Below are 27,121 nucleotides of genomic sequence, written 5' to 3'. Positions count from 1 at the left end.
TGGATGGCCAAGATTAGTTTTACTGGAGAGTCCACAGTTGTTCTCCAAGACCTAGCAATCTCACTGGGATAGTTCACGGGTCCAAATAAACTGCAAAAGAACCAAAACTCAGGAAATAGGAAATCTCTAATAACCTCCTCCTTAGAGAGCTACCATAAAGCCATCTAGCTCTGGAGACGCTTAGCCTCTCTGCCCCTCTATTTGCGTTGTAGATTCCCACAAGAAAAGCTGCCGGCTCAGCTAAGCTTTAGGTCTTCCCCTCTCAATCACCTGTGTGAGGTCACGTGACTACAGCGGCGGGGGTGGGGTGAGAGGTGGGGCAGCTATAAACCGGGCACCACCCAACAAAAGTCTACAAACAAGCTGACCCTTGTTTGTCAGCTTCCATTCTGCAGCTCACGGACAACAAAAAGTAAGAGTAAAAAGGCACAAAACACACTGCTTAATCAAACAATTTTAATCAAGTGAACAGTAAGCAGGAAAAGTGCAATTACACGGACAGCCCCGTACTTCACATGTTAGATCTGTTCTCCAGTGTCTTTACTTATAAGGTGTTGAAGGTGGGACCCATTCTTGAATCTTCTTTCTAGTGGTAGAATAAGGTACATATTGTTCTGGAGTGCCACTCACATTGAACTTATGGTTTGTCCAGATGAATTTTCGAGCAACAGGTGGTTTTGTTGTTGGAGGATCATCGGTCATACAGTGAAGCCAACGATGCCTTAAAGAGGAAAAGAGAGACAGTTACAAGAGGCAGGGTAGTGTGGTGGGAGGAAGGCGAAGCGGGCACCTCTGGGGCTACTCTGTGGCTTGAGCTCAAATCTCAGCTTCAAGCTGAACTGTTATGTCTTAGCTTTTTCTTTTTCTTTCTTTCTTTCTTTTTTTTTTTTTTTAAGATTTTGTTTATTTATTTGACAGAGAGAGAGAGATCACAAGTAGGCAGAGAGGTAGGCCAGCAGCGGGGTGGTGGGGTGGGGGTGGAGGGGAAGCAGGCTCCCCGCTGAGCAGAGAGCCCAATGCAGGGCTCAATCTCAGGACCCTGAGATCATGACCTGAGCCGAAATCAGAAGCTTAACACACTGAGCCACCCAGGTGTCTTAGCTTTTTCATCTGAGCATCCTGACTTCCGAAGGATGGCATAAGGATTAAATGTACCTAGAAAAATTCCTGTGCACACTAGGTACTCAACAATGTTAGCCACCGCTTTTATTGTTACTGTATCTTGAGGACACTAGCGGTTTTTGTTTTTTTTTTTCCAGAATCGTACCCCTGCAGTTGTGCACAGTAGAAATGCCTGCACAATAAAACATCAAAGATACCGTTGCTGCCAGGCAATTGGTGGGGGCGTTCCTCTCCCCCAGAGCCCTACTGACAGGCTCTCCATGGCTGGAGAGCCGGTGGACGGGCTCTCATAACATTTCACTTCACACCGCCATTCCTCCAGTGGAATCCCCCAGAAGCCTGGTGAGTAGGACAGATCACCCTTCCCAAGGCCCCAGAGGGGCCCTTCTGCCTTGATTTGCTTTCCACTCACCCTCCCAGCTGAATGTGGCTTCTGCCCCCTCCTCCCCGCTCCCTGTGTTTTCTTTTTTTTTTTTTTTCCATTTTATTTATTTTTTCAGCGTAACAGTATTCATTCTTTTTGCACAACACCCAGTGCTCCATGCAAAACGTGCCCTCCCCATTACCCACCACCTGTTCCCCCAACCTCCCACCCTTGACCCTTCAAAACCCTCAGGTTGCCCCAACCTCCCACCCCTGACCCTTCAAAACCCTCAGGTTGTTTTTCAGAGTCCATAGTCTCTTATGGTTCGCCTCCCCTCCCCAATGTCCATAGCCCGCTCCCCCTCTCCCAATCCCACCTCCCCCAGGAACCCCCAGTTTGTTTTGTGAGATTAAGAGTCATTTATGGTTTGTCTCCCTCCCAATCCCATCTTGTTTCATTTATTCTTCTCCTATCCCCCTACCCCCCCATGTTGCTTCTCCATGTCCTCATATCAGGGAGATCATATGATAGTTGTCTTTCTCCAATTGACTTATTTCACTAAGCATGATACGCTCTAGTTCCATCCACGTCGTCGCAAATGGCAAGATTTCATTTCTTTTGATGACTGCATAGTATTCCATTGTGTATATATACCACATCTTCTTTATCCATTCATCTGTTGATGGACATCTAGGTTCTTTCCATAGTCTGGCTATTGTAGACATTGCTGCTATAAACATTCGGGTACACGTGCCCCTTCGGATCACTATGTTTGTATCTTTAGGGTAAATACCCAGTAGTGCAATTGCTGGGTCATAGGGTAGTTCTATTTTCAACATTTTGAGGAACCTCCATGTTGTTTTCCAGAGTGGTTGCACCAGCTTGCATTCCCACCAACAGTGGAGGAGGGTTCCCCTTTCTCCACATCCTCTCCAGCATCTGTCATTTCCTGACTTGTTAATTTTAGCCATTCTGACTGGTGTGAGGTGATATCTCATTGTGGTTTTGATTTGTATTTCCCTGATGCCGAGTGACGTGGAGCACTTTTTCATGTGTCTGTTGGCCATCTGGATGTCTTCTTTGCAGAAATGTCTGTTCATGTCCTCTGCCCATTTCTTGATTGGATTGTTTGTTCTTTGGGTGTTGAGTTTGCTAAGTTCCTTATAGATTTTGGATACTAGCCCTTTATCTGATATGTCGTTTGCAAATATCTTCTCCCATTCTGTCAGTTGTCTTTTGGTTTTGTTAACTGTTTCCTTTGCTGTGCAAAAGCTTTTGATCTTGATGAAATCCCAATAGTTCATTTTTGCCCTTGCTTCCCTTGCCTTTGCCGTTGTTCCTAGGAAGATGTTGCTACGGCTGAGGTCGAAGAGGTTGCTGCCTGCATTCTCCTCAAGGATTTTGATGGATTCCTTTCTCACATTGAGGTCCTTCATCCATTTGGAATCTATTTTCGTGTGTGGTGTAAGGAAGTGGGAGGACACTAGCGTTTTTAAGATATACATTATTTTATGTATCTCTAAGACAAAAATGCTGCCAATTAACACATGCTACTATTGATTAAAATAAGTGTCCTAATTTTAGATGCAAGGAGGGATCTCAGAAGTGCTGCACCCAGTGCTGCTGACAGACGCTAGAGGCTGCTCTGCGGGTGAAGCTCCAGCTTAAAACTCAACAGGGCTCCTGCTGAAGAAGTGGTCTCTGCTAGCACCCTAAATTCAAGCTTATGACTGAATCTTACAGAACTTACAACTTGTTATATTAAAAACATTAAATCACAGCCTAAAGTTCCCAAGTATTTCAGTTTTGAGTATTTAACAATTTAATTTCAAAGGAAGCTGGGTACATGGGAGTAGAAAGGAAAGAGACCGATGCTATTGCTGCTAATGGCAGAGAAAGAAGGAATAAAGGCCAAGGCACAGAGTAGAGCTGAGCAGGAAGCCACACCAATTTATATAGGACAGGAAACAGAGAATTCATAGCGGATCGCCCAAGGCTGGGAGCTCATGAGACAGGATGATGTTATGGGAAAAGGGCATGAGGGCAGGGAGCACACAGAGAAATGTGGCTTCAAGGGAAAACAACAACAACAACAAAAAAACACCCGGACTTTCCAGCTATAGAGGAAAGGGAAATGGAGGAACTCTCAATAAAATAACTAAGACTATAGCTAATGAGAAAGTTTATGATGCTATTTAAATATAAGACTATTCGCTAGCAGTAATTGATAGATATAGCTAGGTAACTGGCCCAAACCAAGGATACTGTTGCTGTATTTGTGTCTAAAGAAAAAGACGCATCATGATCAGCGAACATAATAAAGAATGAAGACGTCTGCACACAGTGGACTGGCGTCTCTCATATTCTCCGGTGGAAACAGGATTACTGAAAGTGACCTGGACCAATAAACCGTGACTATGAACATGAGCTTTGAAACTCTGAGATGATGGCAGTGAGACAGGCTCCACTAGCCGCTCAAAGGAGGGATTAGTTGTCAAAACCAAGGCTGATACTCACACGAAGGAGCTTTACATAAGTTCAAGGCACAGCAGAGATATTTAACTTTTACCTTGTCGAGGCAGCTTAAGCAATTTATTTTAATAAAGTAATAGAAAATTTATTCAAAATTTTGCTGTCAATTGCTGTCAAGACTCTTGAAGGTTAAAATGATATTTAAGGAATCGGAGTCCAAATCTTACATATATCTGTTCAGTTATTTAAGTGAAGGACTGAAGATCTCATGGAGAAACAGAAAATGCTCAAGAAAACTAAAAATATTTTTTGCCATGATACATAAAATCTGAACTTTTTAAAAAAGATTTTATTTTTTTTTTATTTTTTATTTTTTGAAAAGACGTGCTTGAAGATTTTATTTTTTTATTTGAGAGAGACAGTCAAAGAGAGCACGAGCGGGGGAGGGGCAGAGAGAGAGAGAAGCAGACTCCCCACTGAACAGGGAGGCTAACATGGAGCTCGATTCCAGGACCCTGGACCATGACTCGAGCCAAAGGCAGATGCTTAACCGACTGAGCCATTCAGGTGCCCCTGAAAATGTTTATTCAGCAAGGCTACAGGCAAAAGTCAAGGAATGAATAAGCGATAATTTATTCTCATGATGGTAATATGAAGAACTATAAGAAATAAGAAAATGTTTATAATCTGCTAGGCTGATGTAACCTTCTGTTGTTGTTGTTATTAAATAAAGGCTAAATAAATCATACCTTTTAGGTTTCCACACCAAAGAGTTTTGGCCAAACAGATTTTCAGCTAGGTCATAAAAGTTATTTTTTATTTTTTAAGTTATCTCTACTCTCAAACTGGGGCTTAAACTCACAACCCTGAGATCAAGAATCCCATGCTCTACCAAATAAGCCAGCTGGGCACACTCAGCTGGGTCATTTTTATTCCAATAAATTAAAGATGCCAATGGCCTAACAGCAGTGTTTACAAAACTATGTTGTGGCTGGCATTAAACCCACTTCAATTTTATACCACCATTATTATCTTAAAGGACAAAATATAAAACTGCTTAAACTTAATGCTAGAGTCAATGAGAACAAGTAGTAAGAAAACTGACAGGAAGGGGAAAATTATAAATTCAAAAGAGATTATATTTATAAAGAAAACATATTACATTTTAGGAAAAAACCCAGTACTCAAATATATTGAAGTGTGTTGAAATAAATGGAAACAAAGATATTAAATCACAATTACAATATAACCCAAATGGAAATAAATCCCATCAGCGGTTGATCCTATTTTCAGTTGTTTAAGAGGAAAAGTATGTCAAGGAGCAGGGAAGGACATTCTCCTTCTTTGAAAATGTACTTCATTTAAATAGTTCCTCAGTGTGAGGTTGTCCACCATTTACAGTACAAAATGGAGAGATTTATTTGTGAAGAATAAAAGAACCTAACAGGAAACTTAAGAAATTAAAACAGATGCCACATAAAATAGATTTTTTAAAAAACACTGCAAATGGGGATGCCTGGGTGGTTCAGTAGGTTGGGCGTTTGCCTTCGGTGTCGGGCTCAGCACTCAGCGCAGGCTCTGCTTGAGATTCTTTCCACCTCCTTCTCCCTCCTTATCTGCTTCTCCCTCTGCTCGTGCTTGCTCTCTCAAATAAATAAATAAAATCTTTATTTAAAAAAAGGCATCAGAGAATGGAGAACAGCTTCAGAGGAAAATAATGGATGATTTGAATGAAAATACTCATTTTTCAGGAAGTCCGGACCTGCTCTACCAAGAAACTGTGAGACGGAAGCAGAGTCCAGGGAAAGGATCAGGAGGAAGAAGGGCTGGAGCCGCTGGATGCACGAATGGAACAGAAACTGAAAGATAAAGTCAGCCAATCGGTATCCACAGCTGAAAACCTGCTGAGGACCATCCTCTTGCCTTAATCCCTTAGACATCACACTGGGATCATATGAACTGGGAAGCTGACCAAACAGTGAGGCAGAAAATGGTAATGACCTTGTCTCCCGGACGGAAGGTGATCTGAAGTGTATCACTGATGACGTGGACTTCAATGGAGCCTTTTAAAGTTCTCAAGAGGAAAATCAAGAAATAACCAGAAAATTGGGGGAAGAAAAGCAAATGACTGAAGAGCTTACAGGACAAACAAGCCTCCAAACAGAGGAAGCATCTTTGCAATGTGAAAATTCACAGCTTGAAAGTGAGATTCAGCTTCAAATTACATTAAGAACATGTCATGCAACTTCAGGGACAATGATCTGAGGAGGAAATATACTGCCTGGAAATAAAGAAGAAACTTCCCAACACGTGTGGAAACATGAACTCCACATAGCAGATTCACAACCTCTACAAGAAGATGGAGGAAGATATGGGCAAAGAACTGGAGAGAATACTTCCTACTGTAAAAAGGAGATCCTCTTCGGTGGGAAAAGAGCCTAAGAAAGCTGTATGGCAGCTGTGTTGATGGACAGAAAACTCAAGAAGCTAAAAAAAGAAAACAATCACAACTGGCAAATGTTGGCCAATGTGAGTCCAACTTCCAGCCTTTCCCAAGCAGTCCTTTTACTCCTGCTGCTCCACCTGCGGCCCACGGAGGCCCAGAAGTGTCAGGGGATCTCTTGGAACATCAGTCCTTCCAGGAACAAGGAGGGTCATGCGCTGTGGGCCCAGGCCCTGGAGACACCTGCAGGTTTGACTCAGCTCACAGCAGCCAGGTCCTGAACACCTGCAACTATGGCATATCTGTATGTGTTTTCTTCCCTAAAGTAATTTCTGATTTATCTCTTTTTGGTTTAGCTACTGTTATTTAATTGGAGCTATAATTGCTCCTATTCAAGTAAAAAGCATTATAATTTTAAAATAGCATTTTTCAGATAAAGATTCATTTAATTAAAAAATGTTACTAACAACAAAGAAAGTTTAATTTTCCCTTTCAGAAAATTCCCAGAAATAAAATAACAGTAACAAAAATCTAGGCAGTTTTGAATCTTACTTCTCCTTGGATAATATAAATTATTAATTTTGGGAATCAAGGCTGGCTTCTGACCATAATGTTCATGTTTCAGATGTTTGTTTTCTTTCCTTCTTTCTTCCTTTTCTCTTTTCTTTCTTTTTTAAGATTTTACTTATTTATTTGAGAGAGAGAGACAGTGTGAGCATGAGCAAGGGGAGAGGCAGAGGGAGAGAGATAAGAAGAAAAAGACCCTCTGCTGAGCATGGAGCGTGATGTGGAGCTTGATCCTAGGCCCTGGGGATCACGTCCTCAGCCAAAGGCAAATGCTTAACCGACTAAGCCACCTATGTGTCTCTCAGATGTTTTCACTTAACATCACTGGGCATAAAAATTCCAAAGATTTTTTTTTTCAATTTTTCTAAAAATGGATATGAGGGGAATCTGGCTGGCTGAGCTGGTGGAGCACAAAACTATCTCGGGGTTGTGAGTTCGAGCCCCATGTTGGTGTAGAGGTTACTTAACAAATAAAATTATGAAAAAATAAATAAAATTATGTTGGGGCACCTGAGTGGCTCAGTGGGTTAAGGCCTCTGCTTTCGGCTCAGGTCATGATCCCAGTCCTGGGATCGAGTCCCACATCTGGCTCTCTGCTCAGCAGGGAGCCTGCTTCCCTTCCTCTCTCTCTGGCTGCCTCTCTGCCTACCTGTGATCTCTGTCAAATAAATAAATAAAATCTTTAAAAAAAAATAAAATTATGTTTAAAAATATATGAAAGACTTAAAAAATGTGATTTTTTTGAGGTAGAATTACACATCACACTAAAATGATTACTCTCTCCCACTTTAGTTTATGAAATATGCCCATATACAACATTCAGTCACTTACTTAATACTAATGTAGGTACTTCATGTTTTAAAACTGAGCAAACAGAATTAAAATGACTTTTCCAAGATTCCACAGCACATATGCCACAAAGTTGAGGCCTGAACACAACTTCGCGATGGATGAAAAGAACATTTTGGTCAAAAAATTATAATCAAGAGATGAAACTGGATTAGAATTATGATAGGATCTAAGTATCCACCAAAATCCTGAGATCCATCTAACCCTAGGATAGGGATGATAAGTTTTACACTTAAAAAAAACCACAAAAATAGGGGCACCTAGGTGGCTCAGTGGGTTAAAGTCTCTGCCTTTGGCTTGGGTCATGATCTCAGGGTCCTGGGATCAAGTCCGGCATCGGGCTCTCTGCTCAGCAGGGAGCCTGCTTCCTCTTCTCTCTCTCTCTGCCTGCCTCTCTGCCTACTTGTGATCTGTCAAATAAATAAAATCTTTAAAAAAATACAGTTCATTACAAGACAGTCAACTCAAATCTCGCTGGCTCAGTAACTGTGTTATTTTTAATTAATGCAATATGAAGCAAAGTCCCAATGGGGTTTGGCAATTATAATTCTAAGGATCAGCTGAAAGTCTACCCAAGAAAATTTTGAAAGCTCACCACAATCAGGAAAGGCTGGCATTACCAGACATTAAAGGCTCAAATATTAGATCAGTATAAAAACTAGTTAAAAAAAATAAGTACGATAATACTACAGAATAAAATTCCCCAAACAGATGAAAGTACATGTAAGGTAATCCTGGCATATCAAATTATTGGGGAAACTAAGTATTTCTCAACAAATTATGCTAGAATGATTAATATTGTTGGAAAAAAATCAAGTTAGATTTCTTAAACTATATATTAAAACAGATCCCAGACAGATTAATACTGCTCAGATACAATGTGAGTGAATATTTATATTCATAAAATAGAGTGGTATTTCTAAGATTAACATTAAAAGCAAAAAGCCATAAAGAAAAAAAAAAGTGTAATTCTATTACATAAAAACTGAAATGTCTATGTCTTAAAACTCTGCAAATGAGATTAAAGGATAAAGTTTCAGCTTAGGTTATGATCTCAGGGTCATAAGGTTGAGCCTGCTTAAGATTCTCTCTTTCAGGGCACCTGGGTGGTTCAGTGGGTTAAAGCCTCTGCCTTCAGCTCAGGTCACGATCCCAGGGTCCCGGGATCAAGCCCTGCATCGGGCTCTCTCCTTAGCAGGGAGCCTGCTTCCCTTCCACTCTCTCTGCCTGCTTCTCTGTCTGCTTGTGATCTCTGTCTTTCAAATAAAAATAAATAAAATCTTAAAAAAAAAAAGAAAGAAAGAAAAAGAAACCGTGATTTAAAAAAAAAAAGAGGCGGTGCCTGGGTGGCTCAGTGGGTTAAGGCCTCTGCCTTCGGCTCAGGTCCTGATCCTAGGGTCCTGGGATCAAGCCCCACATCGGGCTCTCTGCTCATCAGGGAGCCTGCTTCCCTTCCTCTCTCTCTCTGCATACTTGTGATCTCTGTCTGTCAAATAAATAAATAAAATCTTTAAAAAAATAAAAAAAATAAAGGTTCTTTCTCTCAATAAACAAACAAACAAATAGCTAAGGAAAAAAAAAAAAAGTTGTTTCAGGAAAGAGAGAACAGTGACCTGGACCAGAGAAATAGTGATAAAGATCATGATCAGACGTGAGACCTATTCAGAAATCAAGCACCTGCTGACAGACTGGGTATTAGGGAGACTTGTGAGGATGGCCATTCAGGGTCTGGCTTGGCTAAACATGAGTCATCTAAAAGCTTAGAAACATTCTGCCTGATAGGCCTGTTCATCTATCTACGTTGGACATTTGAAGATATTGAAAAAAATAAAATACACTGTATTTATAAATGTGACCTAAAATGTTGAAAGGAATATAATTAACAAAAAATGCAAATGGAGACAATTGTTTAGGAGATTTTAATCCTTTCCATTAGAATTTATCAAACATTCATCACACAAGAGAAAATAATTGTTCTTTATTTTAATGCAAAAATGTTCAATTTACTAATCTTGCTATCCTATTTATAAATTGGACCCCAAGACTTAAAGAACTAGGTTTTAAAAATTGCAGCTGTAACTTTTTTTTTTTTGAGATTTTATTTATGTATTTGTCAGAGAGAGAAAGAGAGATTGCGTGCATGCACAAGCAGGGGGAGTAGTAGGCAGAGGGAGAAGCAGGCTCCCCACTGAGGAAGGAGCCCGATGCAGGACTTGATCCCAGGACTCTGGGATCATGACCTGATCCAAAGGCAGACGTTTAACTGACTGAGCCACCCAGGAGTCCCTGCAGCTGTAACTCTTAATAATAGAGAACAATCTAATGGTTACCAGAGGGGAGGTGTGGGGTTGAGCAAAACAGGTAATGGAGATCAAGGAGTGCCCTTGTGGTGAGCACCGGGGATGTATGCAGTGCTGAATCACTATATTGTACACCTGAAACTAACATAACGCTGTGTGTTAACTAACTGAAATTAAAGCAAAAACTAAAAAATCGTGATAATAAAAATTTCAGCTGTAATAAACAGCATATTAATTTTAAACCCAAATTTCCATTAATCCTTTATACATCAAAAGCCTCTGAGATACTAAAAACCTCAAACTGACAAGTAGAGTATTTAGTGAAATGGGGGAAAGTCTGTGACTTATTAAGTGAGAAGAGGGGGACAGGAAACAAAATATTATGTATAATAAAGATGTATATGTGTATATATATACATATCTATATTTAGTTATTTTTAATCACAAACCTTCTTCTAAAGACAGTATGATTAATATATTACATACACTGTGATCCTTTCAAATTATTCCTCCCCTATTCAAAAGCAAACCCTCAAATACTCAATCAATGAATGAAATATTAACAGTGCTTGTTTCCGGGCCAAGGAATTAAGAGTTTTGTGGGTTTTTTAAAGATCTTGTTTGTTTCAGAGAAAGAGAGAGAGAGCAAGAGCAGGGGGAAGGGGCAGAGGGAAAAGGAGAAGCAGACTCCCTGCTGAGCAGGGGCCCCTACTCAAAGCTCGATCAGATCCGGGGAACTTTAGGTCATGACCTGAGCAGAAGGCAGATGCTTACATAAGCGCCAAAGGAATCAGAATTTTTGTTTCTACCTCATATATTTCTGGATTTTCCAGGTTTTCTACAACAACTGTATATTTTTATAATTAGAAAAAAATTAACAGTGATTGCACTGATTGTTTTAAGAACACAGAAAATTGCCTATAATACTAAGAGAAAAAAGACCTTGAATGATTATGAGCCATTACATTAAAAAATTATTTAAAAGGACTAAAGGAAATATGCCCAATGTTTACAGCGGTTGTCTCATAGGGGGCTATGTAGATTATCCCTGCTCCCTGCCAAATTCTTTAAACTTTTCCGATCCCTCAGATTTTTTTCTTGAACCCACAATCCTAAAATCAAGACCCAAATAGAGATGAAGAGTCAGATACTCAACCAAGTGAGCAACCCAGGCACCCTTGATCTCTCACATTCTTTTATATATTTTTTTTTAAGATTTATTTATTTAGTTGACAGCAAGAGCAAGAGAGAGAGGCGTATGTGGGCAGTGGGAGGAGCAGATGGAGAGGGAGAGAATCCTCAAGCAGATGCTCAGTGTGGAGCCAGGGGCTCCACCCCACACCCTGAGATCATGACCTGAGCCAAAATTAAGAGTCAGACGCTCAACCACTGAGCCAGGACCCCATGATCTCTCACATTCTGAAGAACAAATTCCATGAATTTCATATTGCCGAATCAAATGGGACACTTCTTTATCCTTATCCTAGGTAATCTCTCAGCAACAATCAGTACAGCTAGCCTTCTTACCTTTGCTGAAATGCTACTCTCGCCTAGCTACTTCTCATTCTTCTTTGCCAGCCTGACCTCTGTCCTAAACTCCAGACTTATAAATACGTTCACTAGACATATTTATTCTCTGACAGGTATCTTAAACTTACCACATTCAAAAAGGAGGCTTCTGATTGCAGCCCTCCACTGCCCATCCTGCCCTTCTCCCAGTCTTCCCGTCTCAATGAGTGGTACTACCATCTACCCAACCTCTCAAGCTCAAAACCTGAAGCATCCTTGATTCCTACCACCCCCAAGAAATCCCAACTTGTACCCCACTTTTCCAAAAAGGCATCCAGAACATCAGATGCTAACTGAAAAAAAGCTGACCATAAGGAAAAGGTATTCTCAGAAGAGGAAACCATTTAATTCCACCATGGCATAGCAAAAATCTTCAAGAACAAAATTATTTTCTGTTAAAAAAGGGAAATTTTCAACATATGCTATTATTTTTAAAAGAATGTATTTATGTATTACTTCAGTAAATTAACCATTAGTCTTCGTAAGAAAAATCAATATACAAGGAGATACTGGCTGTACTACACTAAGGGAGAAAAGACATTACTTAGAAATGAACATAAGGTGCCACCAAGTGGATAAAGAGTATACAAACGCTGGAGAAAAATCTAGGCAAGCCATGTTTGCTTGTTTTAACTTGATTTAAAGGATTTTAGGGTTCCAACACGTCAAACTACAAAAAAGCATCTTTGTTTCTCCCAAGTAGAAATAATAATTTTATACTATTATATATAAAAGAGCCCGAACTTTCCACCAATTTACTCTCCACATCTTCCCTTGTCAAATTTCATGCAGATACTAATTACTTACTTGGTTTATCAGTCGCTTAATTCTATGCAAAAGCTAACTACCATAAAAATAAAGACTTTTATGCATTACGATATAGATGGTGGCAATTAGCTAATTTAAAACAAAGATAAAATTAAGGATAGTCAGAAGTGGTATAAAACAGTATTTGTAATCTACCGAAAACTCTGAGTATTCTGTTCAGTCAAGTTAAGCTAATATAAACTCCTGAAAAAGAAATTTAAAATCTCACTGCTGAACCTGTAAGAGAATAGAACTTTGATAAGAAAATGAAGGTACTGTACCAAAGAAAAATAACAGACACTAAGTTAGAGTACAGTATTAGTCTTACCGGCTAGTGAGTGGCTTCTGAACACAAGGGAGAGGAGCGCGGTCTTGTGGGAAGTGAATCTTACCTGTGGGATCTGATGCTAGCCATCTCCAGGGTCGACAGTGTCAAAAATGGGCTAAACTGTAGGACACCCAGCTAGTGTCAGAGACTTACTTATTGTGAGGTGAAATCTCAACACATTTAGTGACCAGAAGTGTCAGAAGTGAAGAATTTTATACAAGTAGTACAAGGAGACTCACAAGAGAAACACACAGTAGGGAAGAACAGGGTTTCTCCCTACTGAGGAAGGTAAAGACTGAAGTTTTTTCCCCCTTTCATCCTCTCTCCATGATATGGGCTGCATTTACTGACTCACTTCTAATAACTAAAATATAGTGTAACTGTAGAATGTCACTTCTGAGATCAGGTTTTAGAAAAGCTGAGCCTAACGTATACTGTGTTAACTATACTTCAATTAAAAAAAAAAAAAGAAAAACTGTATTAAGGTAGCTCAGGCAGTTCTGCCCCTCCCTCTGCTCTCTCTCTAAAATAAGTAAATCTTAAAAGAAAAGAAAACTACTCATACACAGAAGGCTGTGGCTTCCATCTCAGGTGATCTCTTTACTTGCTCTCAGGAAGCCATGTCCAGAGATGGCCTTGTGGTGAGGCCCAAAGGAGTGAGCACAGGAGCAAATCCTGGAGGTCTGCGGACAGCCCTGTAAATGAATTTGACCAAAATCAAACCATGAGGGGACTGCAGCCCCAAATGGTACCCTGAGTGTAGCTTTGTGAAAGGTCCTAAACCAGACGCATCTAGCTAAGTGGCACTCAATTCCTTAAACACAGAAATTGTGAGATACTATTTATTGTTTTAAGCTTAATTTGAGATAATCTGTTATACAGTAATGGATAACTAATACCCCAAAACTCACAACCTGCATCACTAGCACCTTAGTCCAGCCTCCAACATCTCCTGCCCAGACAACTACATACAACAGCTTCCTAAGTCATACGCCTGTTTCCACACTGCCCCTTCCCTCATTCTTCACAGCAATGGCAGAGATGCTTTAAAAATGTAAATCATAGGCAGTAATCGCCTGGACATTGCCCTTAGCAACATATTTATGGACACGTCCCTTAAGACAAGGGAAACAAAAGCAAAATTAAACTATCAGGACTACACCAAAGTGAAAAGTTTTTTTGCACAGCAAATGAAACCACATCAAGAAAACAAAAAGGTGACCAAGAGAATGGGAGAATGTATTTGTAAATGTCATATCCAATAAGGGATTAATATTCAAAATATATAAAGAATATATACAACTCAACACCAAAAGACCCCAAATGATCTGATTAAAAAATAGGCAGGGGCACTTGGTTGGCTCAGTCAGTTAAGTGACTGCCTTTTGTTTGGGACATGATCTCAGAGTCTTGGGACTGAGCTTCATGTTGGGCTCCCAGCTCAGCAGGGAGTCTGCTTCTCTCTCTCCCCCTGCTCATGCTCTTTCTCTCTCTCAAATTAATAAATAAAATCTCAAAAAGAAAAAAAATGGGCAGAGAGGGCGCCTGGGTGGCTCAGTTGGTTAAGCATCTGCCTTCAACTTAGGTCATGATCCCAGTGTCCTGGGACTGAACCCTGAGTCAGGCTCCCTGCTCAGTGGGGAGTCTGCTTCTCCTTTTGCCCCTCCTCTCTGCTTGTGATCTCTCTATCACAATAAGAAAAGTCTTAAAAGAAAAATGGGCAGAGGACCTGAACTGATATTTTTCCAAAGACATACAGACGGTCAACAAATACAGGAAAAGATACCTAATATCACTAATCATCAGGGAAATGCGAATCCAAACCACAACGAGATATCACCTTACAGCTGTCAGAATGGCTAGCAACAAAAAGATGAGAAATAACAAGTGTTGGTGAGGCAGAGAAAAAGAAATCCTTGTGCACTGTTGGTGGGAATGAAATTGCTGCAACTACAGCGAAAAACAGAATGGAGTGTCCTCAAAAAATTAAAATAGAATTACCATATGATCAAGTAATTCCACTACTGTGTATTTACCCAAAGAAAATGAAAACACTAATTCAAAAAAAATATGCACCCCTATGTTAACTGCAGCATTGTTTACAATAGACAAGACATGGAAACAACTTAAGTGCTTCCATCTTGTGTGCTCTTGGAATGTGTGCTCTTTATCCATTCATCTACGGGTGGATAGATGAATGGTTAAAGAAGATGTGGTGTACATATACGGTGGAATATTACTTAGTCATAAACAAGAATGTGATCTTACCATCTGTGACATGTGGATGGACTAGAGGGTACTGTGCTATGTGAGATAAGTCACACTGAGAATGACAAATATATTATTTTACGTATAACATACAAACAAAACATATAAAAAACAAACCAGGGGTGCCTTGGCAGCTCAGTGGGTTAAAGCCTCTGCCTTCAGCTCAGTCATGATCCCAGGGTCCTGGGATCGAGTCCCGCATCGGGCTATCTGCTCAGCAGGGAGCCTGCTTCCCCCCCTCTCTGCCTGTCTCTCTGCCTACTTGTGATCTCTGTCTGTCCAATAAATAAATAAAATCTTAAAAATAAAATAAAAAGAAGAAACAGACCCATAAATACAGAGAACAAACTGATGGTTTCCAGAGGAGAGGGAGATACAGTGATAAGCAAAATAAGTGGAGTGGAAAAACAAATGAATGAAGAAATAAATGGAACAAATATAGTAATGAATTATAACCCACTATTATTATTTTTAAAGATTTCATTATTTATATTTATATATTTATTTATATTATTTATTATTTATATTTATATTATACATTACTTATATTATTATTTATTTATTTGAGACAGAGAGAGACCAAGAGCACACAAGGGAGATAAAGGGAGAGGGAGAAGCAGGCTTCCCACTGAGTGAGGAACCCAATGGAGGTCTCGATCCCAGGACCCCGGGATCATGACCTGAGCCAAAGGCAGATACTTAACCAACTGAGCCACCCAGGCACCCCTATAACCCACTATTAAAAGGGGAGTTCATAATGACATAAATAAATGAGTAGACTTATATAATGGGATGAGTAATGGGATATTTATATAACTTTGAAGTACCTCTACACAAAATGCTAATTAACTGCAAAGGGAAAACTTTAGAAAGGAAAAACCTGGCAGAACCACCAAAACTTTAGAAAGGAAAAACCACCCTGAATTATTCAAGTGACAGAACTTATCATCACTAATAGGACAAATCAAAATAGGGTGCCACCTAACAGAATGCAACAAGAACATGGCATGGCTTCTGTGACATTCCTGCTAAAGATACAAAGCCTGAATGTAGCCATGAGACTGGACTGACAGACCCACACTGAAGGACTTTCTACGACAAAACTGGCCTGCAACTTTCAAAAGTATAAAGATCATGAAAATCAAAGAAAGCTAAGGAACAAATCTAGAGTGAGACTAGAGAGAAATGAGATCCAATATGAAATGCACGATTATATCCTCTGGCTATAAGAGACCTTGTTGGCAAAGTGATGACAATGGAATGGGGTCTGAAGTTTAGACGGTAGTCGTATACTACTGCTAATTTTCTGCCTTTGATGGGTAAACTGTGGTTACGGGGAATATCCTTGTTTGCAGGAATCACACACGTACGTGAGTATTCAGGTCATCCCTGTGGCAACTTACTTTGAAATGATTCAGATACTTGTAAATTCTCAGAAAGTTTAGGACTGTTCCCAATTTTAAAAAAATTGTAAAACAGATCACATCCTACTTTACCTTCCAGTGACTTTCAAAGAAACTTAGACAAAAAGCCAGAAAACTTAGATAAAAAGCTCCCCACATCTACATATCTAGGCTCCAGCTAGTTTTCCCACCTCATTACCTAAAGTCTTCCTTTCACTTGTTCAATTCCAGCCAAACTGGCCATATTGCTGTTCTTTGAGTACAAGCAAATAAATCTCAACACACAGGCTTTTGCCCTGTGGTTCCTGCTGCCTGGAGCTCTCCACCACCAACCCCCCCACCCCCGCCCCACCCCCACACCACTTCTCAGGCTCTCTCCCTCCTCTTTTCAAATGTCAGTTTCTCAAAGAAGCGTTCCCTAACCTCCAAATAAAACAGCCACCGGAACTTCCCATTGCGCTTTACCCCTTTATGAACGCCAGCTTCATGTTGTCTTCCTTGCATTTATCACTGCCTAACATGTAGAACCCTTTTGTTTTTCTGCCTTCCCCGCAATGAGAGCAAGAACTTTGCTGTATTACTGTTGTGTTCCCAGTGCCTACAATAGTTCTTGGCACTTGGTAGGCATGCAATAGTTATTTGAATGAGTAACGATGTTAAACTGTTTGTTATTCACTACTTGATATGTAAGATAATACCTGGCTCTCTAAAGATGAATCAACCCAACTTCAAATTTTTTCATAGATCAAAAGTAGTAAGAATCCAGAAATTTAGAATTCCACAGTGTATTACACTCAGCAAAGGGGGGGTCTGAGAAACAAACAGCTGAATTTGTCCAACAGCACTTCTCCCTACATCATAAAACTTTAAGCTCCCCTTATAAGCAAGGGTCATCAAAGGTACTCAGCCCTTAGGAGGATCCTCTCCACAAAGAAATTCAGCTCTATATCCTCAACTGCCCTCAGGCTCCTGCTGGAGAGATGTATCTTCTACAGGCTTTGAACCTTCTTTTTTGTGTGATCTTAGATCATACAAAAGAACTTTCTTGGCTGATTTCAGTACTTTTTATCTTTTCATATTTTTTTTTACTACTTTATCATTTTAAATGTGTTTCATCACAGAATTTAAATCAGTCCCCCCTTGCCCCCACCCCCCAGTCTCCCAAAATACAGTACATGAGCACCGATGTAAACGTTGAGTGCTTTGAAGGAGACAGATCTCAATCCATCTGAGATCTGAACAAGACAGGCCACAGGCCTTCTGCATCCTCCCAGGACCAACACCGCCCCCCAAAACAACCAACTAAACAAGTAAGTAGGACACCTTGCCTCCTAAAACCAAATTCCACTTTGAGACCTGGGACTCACATAGTGCCCCTGGCATATAAAATGCCCCTTCAGACAAAGTAGACAGCTCTTGACCTAAAATCACAGCCCTTAAGACCTTAACAGAACCACAGGCTATTACTACTGCCCACTAAATAGAGCCCAGGGGCGCCTGGGTGGCTTGGTAGGTTAAGCATCTGACTCTTAATTTTGGCTCAGGTCATGATTTCAGAGTCACAGTATAGACCTGGGGTCCCTGCTCAGAAGGGAGTCTGCTTGAGCCTCTCTCTTTCCTTCTACCCCTGCCCCTCCCCCCACTCATGTGTGCATGTTCGTTCTCTCTCTCTCTCACATAATCTTTTTTTAATATTTGCTTCCAATCTAGGGCGAGTGTGTATGTATGTGTGTCTATGTGTGTGTCTGTGTGTGTCTCTGTGTGTGTATTTTAAAGATTTTATTTATTTTCTTGTTGGAAAGAGAGAGACAGCACAAACAGGGGGAGCAGCAGGCAGAGGGAGAAGCAGGCTCCTTGCTCAGCAGGGAGATGTGGGACTTGATTTCAGAACCCTGATATCATGACCTGAGCCAAAGGCTGACGCTTAACTGACTAAGCCATGCAAACGTCCCTAAGTAAATACATTTTAAAAAACAAATAAAAAGAGCACAAAATCCAGCCTCATATGTAACATCACTGCTGCTTTCTCACGTTAAGAGCCACTAAGTTTTATTATAAAGATATAATCCAATACAGAAATACCTCAGAGAAATCACAGGTTTGGTTTCAGACTAACACAATAAAGCAAATACTGCAATAAAGCAAGTCAAATGAGTTTTGTGGTTTTTCCAGTACATGTCAAAGTTATGTTTATACTGTACTGTAGTCTATTACATGTGCAATAGCAGTGTGTCTAAAAACAAACAAAACCCCAACGTATGACTTGATTTAAAAATACTTTATTGCTAAAAATACTAACCATCATCTGAGCTTTTAGAAATGGTTTTGTTTTGTTTTGAGTTTTCAGGGAGTTTTAATCTTTTTGCTGGTAGAGGGCCTTGCCTTGAGGTTGACACCTGCTGACTGACCAGGGTGGTGAGGTGGCTGTGGGAATTTCTTAAAGTCAGACAACAATGAAGTCTGCCACATGATTAACTCTTCCTTTCACGAACGATTTCTCCACAGCATGCGATGCTGTTTGACAGCATTTAGCCAGAGTAAAACTTTCCAAAATTATGGAGTCAATCCTCTCAAACCTGCCACTCTTTATCAACCAAGTTTAGGTAATATTCTAAATTCTTTGTTGTCATTTCAACAATCTTCACAGCATCTCCACCAGAAATAGATTCCATATCAAGAGACTACTTTATGGGGCGCCTGGATGGCTCAGATGGTTAGCTGTCTGCCTGCGGCTAGGGTCATGATCTCGGGGTCCTGGGACTGAGCCCCGCATCGGGCTCCCTGCTCAGCAGGGAGCTTGCTTCTCCTTCTCCCTCTACTGTTCTCCCTGCTTGTGCTCTCTCGCTATCAAATAGATGAATAAAATCTTTAAAAAAACAAAAAACCCTACTTTAGGTGCTCATCCATAAGAAGCAACTCCTCCCATCTGTTCAAGCTTCATCACCAGACTGCAGCAATCCAGACCCATCTTCAGGCTCCACTTCTCATTCTAGTTCTGTTGCTATTTCTACTTTAGCTTCATTGTTACTTTATCCACTGAAGTCTTGAACCCTCAAAATTATCCATGAGCAGTAAGTTGGAATCAACTTCTTCCAAACTCCTGTTAATGTTGATACTTTGAACTCTTCCCATGGCATCACAAATGCTTCCAATAGCATCTAGAATGGAGAATCCTTTCGGGAAGGTTTTCAATCTGCTTTGCCCAGATCCATCAGAACAATCACCTTCTGTGGCAGCTTCAGCCCTGCGCAATGTATTTCTCAAAAGAGACCTGAAAATCAAACTTACTCCTTGATCTGTGGGCTGGAGAACAGATGCTGGGTTAGCAGGCATGACACAACATGAATCTCACTGTCCATCTCCACCAGACCTCCCGGGTGAGCAGGTGCACTGTCAGTAAACAGCAGTATTTGAAAGTAATCTCTTTTTCTGAGCAGTCGGTCTCAACAGTGGGCTTAAAATATTCAGTAAACCATGTGTTGTCCTTCAGGCTTTGTTGTTCTACTGATAGAGCACCGGTAGATTTATCAGACTTACGGGCCATGGGATTTTCTGAACTGTGGGTGAATACAGGGTTCAGCTGAAAATCACCAGCTGGCTTAGCCCGTAATAAAAGAGCCAGCCTATCCTCTGAAGCTTTGAAGCCAGGCAATAACTTCTCTCTAGCTATGAAAGTCCTCGATGGCATCTTCTTCCAACAGAAGGCTGTTCCGTGTACACTGAACATCTGTAGTCACCGTCACTAATTACCTTAGTTAGGTCTTCTGGAGAACTCGCTGCAGCTTCTCCATCAGCACCTGCTGCTTCACCTTGCACTTCGATGTTATGGAGATGGCTTCTCTCCTTAAACTTCACGAGCCAAACTCTGCTAGCTTCACTTTTCTTCCACAGCTTCCTCACCTCCCTCAGCCTTCACAGAATTAGACAGAGTTAGGGCCTTGCTCTGGATTAGGCTTTGGCTTAGTATGTTGTGGTTGGTTTGCTCTTCTAGCCAGAATACTGAAACTTTCTTCATATCGGCACTTTCTTACCGTGCTTATGTTCACTGGAGTAGCACTTTTAATTTCCTGTAAGAACTTTTCCTTTGCAGGGCACCTGGATAGCTCAGTTGGTGAAACGTCTTTTCTTCAGCTCAGGTCATGATCCCAGGGTCCTGGGATCCAGTCCAGCATCAGGTTCCTTGCTCAGTGGGGAGCCTGCTTCCCCTTCTCCCTCTGCCCTACCCCGGCTCATGCTCGTGAGCACAACTCTCTCTCTCTCTCGCAAAAATAAATTAAAAAATCTTAAATAGACAAACAAGAAAACTCCCAATGAAATACACATTTCCACTTTCTCTTGAAAAATCGTATCTAGAAACCACTGACTGAATTCTCAGCTGATGGAACTGGGGGTGAACAGCACTGCTGCCCTCTTTGACAGATTATGTGCTTTTCAGCCCTTTACAGTCCCCACTATTCCCAACTGTCTCACACTGTACTTCACCCACTTATGTTACATGCCTGGATTTCTAATTGAGTCTGCAGAAATAAAATGAATACTCTGAGATAATGAGATAATTCCAGTTTCTACTCAAGAGAGCCTGAAACTCTTTTTGATGCTCAAATTCAATTAGCAATAATCGTGCCTCGGATAAACCTCATTGGCTACGATACTGCCACTGCGCAAAGCTTCTGATGCTCAAATTCAACTAAAACAAAATATCACAGTTAACCTAACCTACTTATTTCTAGCTTTTGGTGAAAATTTCTAGACTGACTGTAACAGATACCCAGTTTAACTGTGTCTATGAAAAAGATATGAGTACTCTGCTTTGAAATATTTTATATAAAATTTGATAATTCAAGTAAGAGCATTTAGAATTCAATGTCAAAATAGGTATATTATAAAATTAGTTTCTGGAGACCTAAGGAATTTGAGGGCTCTCATTTTACAGAGGAGAAAACTAAGCCCCAGAAAGATTAAGCAACTTTCATGAAGTCGCATTGCCCAATATTCAGAGTCAGAATTCTTTTTCCTTTGCCCTGTATCCACAGCCAGGTGATAATGTGGCATACTGTTTTCCCCCAAAGACAGCCATACCATTATACATGCCAACATATAATGTGATGTTGACATGCCTCCACCAAAAGATAGGGTCTATGTTCTCTTTCATTAAGCTTAGACACCGTTTTCTAACTGCCTCAACCACTGGGAAGCAGAAATGATACTGGCTGATTTCCAAGACTAAGTCAGTAAAGGCAATAGGGCTTTTGCCAAGTGCTCTCTCTAGAGAACTTGCCTGAGGAAGTCCAGCTACCTGAGGGTGTTCCGACCCGATGCCCCAGCTATGCCCCCAGCTGACAGCCAACACCAACCGCCAGACACTGAATGAACAAGTCTTCAGGGGATTCTGCATTCCAGCTTCTGAGTCTTCTACCTGACCCTGTGGAGCGGAGATAAGCTGACTATATACTGCCTGAACTGCTGACCCATAAAAACTACGAGAGATAAATACTCACTGCTTTAAGACACAAAGTTTTAGGGTTATTTATTACACATTCACCATACCTGGGACAGACACATTCAGAACACCACTAATTGGTTTATAAATAGATACTCAATAAATATTTGTGTCATGAAACAAATACTGCCAAGCCAAATAAAAGAAAGTGTTGACTAGTTTACCATTCAGGGGGCACCATGCTTCCATCCACATCCCAAAATGTGTTCTTGCCATTCATTTCAGTAGTGTATATAACCCATCGGTGACGGCCTGGGTGGAAAGATGAACATTTATAAAGATGTGAGGAAATAAAGACAACCTTTAGAAAACAAAAACAAAACTAAACATAATTGTATAATATCAAAGAAGACAACTAGTTTTTATTAAAAAAAGACTTTTATGTGCTCTTACATAAAAGAAAAGTTAGAGGAATAGCACCCCGGGTATATTATTGGAGGCATGCCTCAGGAAGTGTATGACAAGCTTTTATCAATAGCCTGGCAGCAACAAGAGCAAAATCCCTACAATGAGACCCAGACCCACTCTGTGGGTGGGGCTCAGGCATTTCCCACAGTGGAGAACTCTCCCCTGTCCTGCCAAGGGAGCAGAGGAGGGTAGGGGAATGTGTTCCCAGCTTTGCAGGGTATTCAGGAGAGAAACTGCTTTTCCTGAGATGGGGGCAGGAGAAATGTATTCACAGGAGTCATACTCAAATGATGTGTTTCCATATAAATATTTTAAAATGACCACCAGAGATCCTTTTGGAAGCCAGTGATCATAAGCAAACATAAACAATGGTTAGATTGGTAAGCCAGCTCATGTCATCAAACTAGCATGGCAGTATTTGCTATTTAACAAATTGCTATGGAGTAGTTGGAGGCCTAACTACAACTTACACAACTGTTACCATTGGGTCCTTAAGTTGAGCAGAGACTTGGATTTTTTTTTTTTTTTTAAAGATTTTATTCATCTACTTGACAGAGAGAGAGACAGCGAGAAAGGGAACACAAGAAAGCGGAGTGGGAGAGGGAGAAGCAAGCTTCCCGCTGAGCAGGGAGCTCGAAGCAGGGCTCAATCCCAGGACCCTGAGATCATGACCTGAGCCAAAGGCAGATGCTTAACAACTGAGCCATCCAGGCACCCCAAAGACGTGGATTCTAATCAAGACTTTGTCACATAATATGAATGGATTTTAGGCAAGTTTTATGAGCCTCAGTTTTTCTATTAAAAATGGATAAATATAGAGGCGCTGACAGGCTCAACTGGTAGAGCATGAGACTCTTGATCTCAGGGTTTTAAGTTCAAGCTCCATGCCAGCTGTAGAGATTACTTAAAAATAAAATCTTCAAAAAAAAAAAAAAAAGTAGATGATCACACCTACATCTTCAGGTGCTATGAAAATTACTTATCATACATATACATCTAGTTTAGCATTGGGCAAAAAAGTATATAAATGTTAATTCCTTTCACCTCTTCCTTACTACCCCTACCCCCCAAATGGAAAATACTGAATTCATCCTATAATTGATCTTAAGCCAATAAACGAAAAGTAATCTGCATTTCCTTTAAAGAGTTTTCTTTTTTTAAAAGATTTTATTTATATGACAGAGAGAGAGACAGCATGCATAGGCATGAGAGAACACAAACGGGGGAGTGGCGAGCAGAGGGAGAGGGAGAAGTAGGCTCCCCACAGAGCAGGAAGCTGGATTTGAGGCTCGATCCCAGGACCCTGGGATCATGACCTGAGCTGAAGGCCGAGGCTTAAGTGACGAGCCACCTAGGCGCCCTTTATAAAAGAGTTTTCTGGGGCGCCTGGGTGGCTCAGTGGGTTAAGCCTCGGCCTTCGGCTCAGGTCATGATCTCAGGGTCCTGGGATCGAGCCCCGGATCAGGCTCTCTGCTCAGCAGGGAGCCTGCTTCCCCCTCCCTCTCTGACTGTCTCTGCCTCCTTGTGATCTCTGTGTCTCTGTTAAATAAACAAATAAAATCTTAAAAAAAAAAAAGAGTTTTCCTAGGTAAACACATAATCAACAAACATCAACTAATGCTATTTAAATACGACCTTATCTATTAAAGGAAATACAGATTTTTCAAGCACAATTAGGATCCTCTGGAGCCCAGGTGCCTTTGATGGGTTCCTCTGGCATCCCCCTGGTGTTAAGACATCTGCCTGAGTCTCTCCGTGCAGCCCCAAGGTAGCTTCTTAACCATCCCAGAGACTTCTCCCAAGGCCTAGACCAAATGGAAACAATAAAGCTTTTTGCAGGAAAAAAAAAAATAATAATCCAGATTTGCTTCTTCTATTCGAGAAATCAATCTTGAGAATAAGTAATTAAAAGTAAACTATAATCCATTTAGGCAGGGCAATGTGAAGGCAGATGAAAAAACCTTGGAAAAGGTTTCACAGAATAGGCTATGATGATAGAGATGGGACTTAACAATCTCACAATATACATATATCAAAATTTTAAAGGTACATCCTTAGACTCAGCAATTCTACTTTCAGGAATTTATTCTTACCATATTTAAACAAATGAATTTGGATGTAGTTACAAGCAAGTCACTGCAGCACTGTTTCTAATAGCATAAGGCTGAAGGCAATCTAAATATTTATCAGTAATGAAGTACTTGCAAAAAGAATGAGATTCTTTCATACACTGGAATATTGTATACTTTTAAAAAGAATGCTGATTTTTTTAAATTAAAAAAAAAAACCACACAAACAAAAATTCAAACAAAGAAGAATGCTGTAGATACATCCAACTTACTACTATAGAAAAATGGCCCATAAGTTTTAGGTAAAAATATTTCCATTTACAAACAATATACATAACATGATCTCATGGAATTAAAAGAAAATGTATGTTGGTTACAGTCATTAAAGAAGCTCTTTGTACATTATGGAAAGCAGAGTCAAATCAAGTCTCAGGGCGCCTGGGTAGGTCATGATCCCAGAGTGCCCAGATGGAGAGTCTGCTTCTCTCTCTCCCTCTGATCCTCCCCTCCAGCTCTCTCTCTTGTTCTCAAATGAACAAAATAAAAAATCTTTTAAAATAAACAAACAAACAAAAAAAACTACGGTGTGCCTGGGTGACTCAGTGGGTTAAGCCTCTACCTCCAGCTCAGGTCATGATCTCGGGGGTCCTGGGATAGAAACCCACATCGGGCTCTCTGCTGGGCGGGAAGCCTGATTCCTCCTCCCTCTCTCTGCCTGCCTCTCTGCCTACTTGTGATCTCTCTCTCTGTCAAATAAATAATAAAATCTTTAAAAAACACAAAACAAAAAACAAGTCTCAATCTCACTCTCGATATTTGTATCAAAAAATACTGTACTCACCAAAAAACTGCTTGTTGTCTTCATAGTATTTGTTTCCATATTTGTCTTCCCCTACTAAGGTACCAACCCTCACATCATTTGCCCTGTGAATATCCAAAAAAAAAAAAAAGAGAGAGAGAGAGAGAGAGAGATTTTACAATGGTTCATTGTTCAAAGCACAAACTCAATACAGTGAGTATAACAACTTTCAGAAACAAAGGTTGCTGCATCAACTAGTAAAATGAGATCTGGGGATGGTCACTAGTTGTACACTTCCAGCCCCCTTCATCTCCAGGATCAAGCCACCCACTGCTGAAGAATCAGCTTTCAGGTAAGAGCTCTAGAATCCCTGCTCATGTTATCCCCAGCACCATGTAGACACGTAGAAATATCGACTCAACGGATATGCTTAAAATTACACTAAATATATAGATGCAACATCTTCAAATTACAAGACTACTTTTATCTTATTCCTCCAAGGCCATGAAGCACTGGAGTTAGCAAAAACCGAAGCCAAAGTATATCATCTTAAAATGATTCGCATGTCTCCAAGAATTTCATTCGATTCTGGGTCTCCGACTCGGTTCCCGCGGACGAGGCTGCTCCCCCAAATGAATGAATGTCAGGACTAGCGGGGACCGTTCCTATCATCTCGGCCAAAGCCTTAATGTACAGAGGAGGAAATTGAAGGCCAGAGAAGGTAGAAACTTTCCCAAGGTCAGAGTGCTAGGCAAAGCTCACTACTCTCCAGGAAGCCGGGCAGGGGTGCAGCCCTCACGCCCTCCACTCTTATAGTCTCTACAGCTCTGATCCTGTCTCAAGGAGACTCCTGCACCCACACTTCGGCCTGGGGAAGCAGGGAAGAGATGGGGCAGATTGTCCTTGACAAGAGCTGCGAATGCTCCACGGGGACCCAAGCCCGGGACTCCTTCCAAGAAACCAGCTAACTCAAGTATAGTCCAAGAGGCCAAGAGCTTGGCTCTGGCCGCCTACCTGAAGAAAACCCGTAGATAGCCACGGAGGCCGCCGTGGCCGCTGACCTGCTGCAGCCCCCGTCTCAGGACCTGCAAGAACTCCATCTTGTCCGGTAGGCCCAGCCTCCCGGGTGCGGCGCTCAAAACGCACCGGGAGGAAGCGCACACTCGGCCAGACGGTACCGACCAAAAAAGTTCCCGGTAGTGCCCGCGAAAGAGGTACGCGAGGGTGGTTCTACGCATGCGCGGCGCTGGAGCGCCTTTGCGCGGCTATTCACAGTTTGTTGGAAAATGCTTAGCTAGTTTCCCTGGGAAGCGAAGGCAAGCGAAGGCAAGCGTAAGGAACTCCTACTAAGTTTTAGAGTTTTTAGTTTTGGAGTGCGGGCCTGTGGTGGAGAGCTCACCTAGACTAGGCGTCCGTAGTTGGAGGTTGCTCCTCGAGGGACCTCAGTTTCCTCATCTAAAATGACTGGCTCAGACTGCTTCCAGAATCCTTTCCAGTGCCAAAATTCTTCAGAAACAAGATACCATTAACAAATGCAGTATTTAGCACAAATGCTATCGAATACATTCGACACGAGGACATATACTAGTGCTGTGTAGATAGGAGAGCGAGGAGGATGTATAGAAAAGTGTAAGGTTAATATCTGCTCTCAAGGATTTAGTAGCGAAGTTAAAATTCAAAATTTAAACACTTAAAAATGTATTAGAAACCTAAATCGTGCATGTTACTTAAAACTTTTAAGTAATAAAGGATATTAAATGAATATTTTTTCTAATTTTCGAGCGGCTATTTTATTTTACATAGTATGCTTTAAAGCTTTTCTTGTTTTGGTCTTTTGTTTCTTATTTGTCCTT

General features: G+C 40.9%; 1 protein-coding gene and 1 pseudogene across 1 annotated transcript; both read right to left on the bottom strand.

The window, feature by feature from the left end:
- Nucleotides 1-442: 442 nt before the first annotated feature.
- Nucleotides 443-26,439, bottom strand: NDUFA12 (NADH:ubiquinone oxidoreductase subunit A12). Its single transcript, XM_046013444.1, has 4 exons — nucleotides 26,283-26,439; nucleotides 25,311-25,393; nucleotides 22,157-22,244; nucleotides 443-721 (listed from the first exon to the last, which is right to left on the bottom strand). The coding sequence occupies exons 1-4, from the start codon at nucleotides 26,366-26,368 to the stop codon at nucleotides 541-543; spliced, it is 438 nt and encodes a 145-aa protein (XP_045869400.1). The 5' UTR covers nucleotides 26,369-26,439; the 3' UTR covers nucleotides 443-540.
- LOC123947721 lies at nucleotides 21,036-21,161 on the bottom strand (annotated as a pseudogene).
- Nucleotides 26,440-27,121: the final 682 nt, after the last annotated feature.

Source organism: Meles meles, chromosome 7 (assembly GCF_922984935.1).
Source record: "Meles meles chromosome 7, mMelMel3.1 paternal haplotype, whole genome shotgun sequence".
Classification (NCBI taxonomy): domain Eukaryota; kingdom Metazoa; phylum Chordata; class Mammalia; order Carnivora; family Mustelidae; genus Meles; species Meles meles.
Note: the sequence above shows the minus strand (reverse complement) of the source record. Positions and strands in the feature narration are given on the sequence as shown.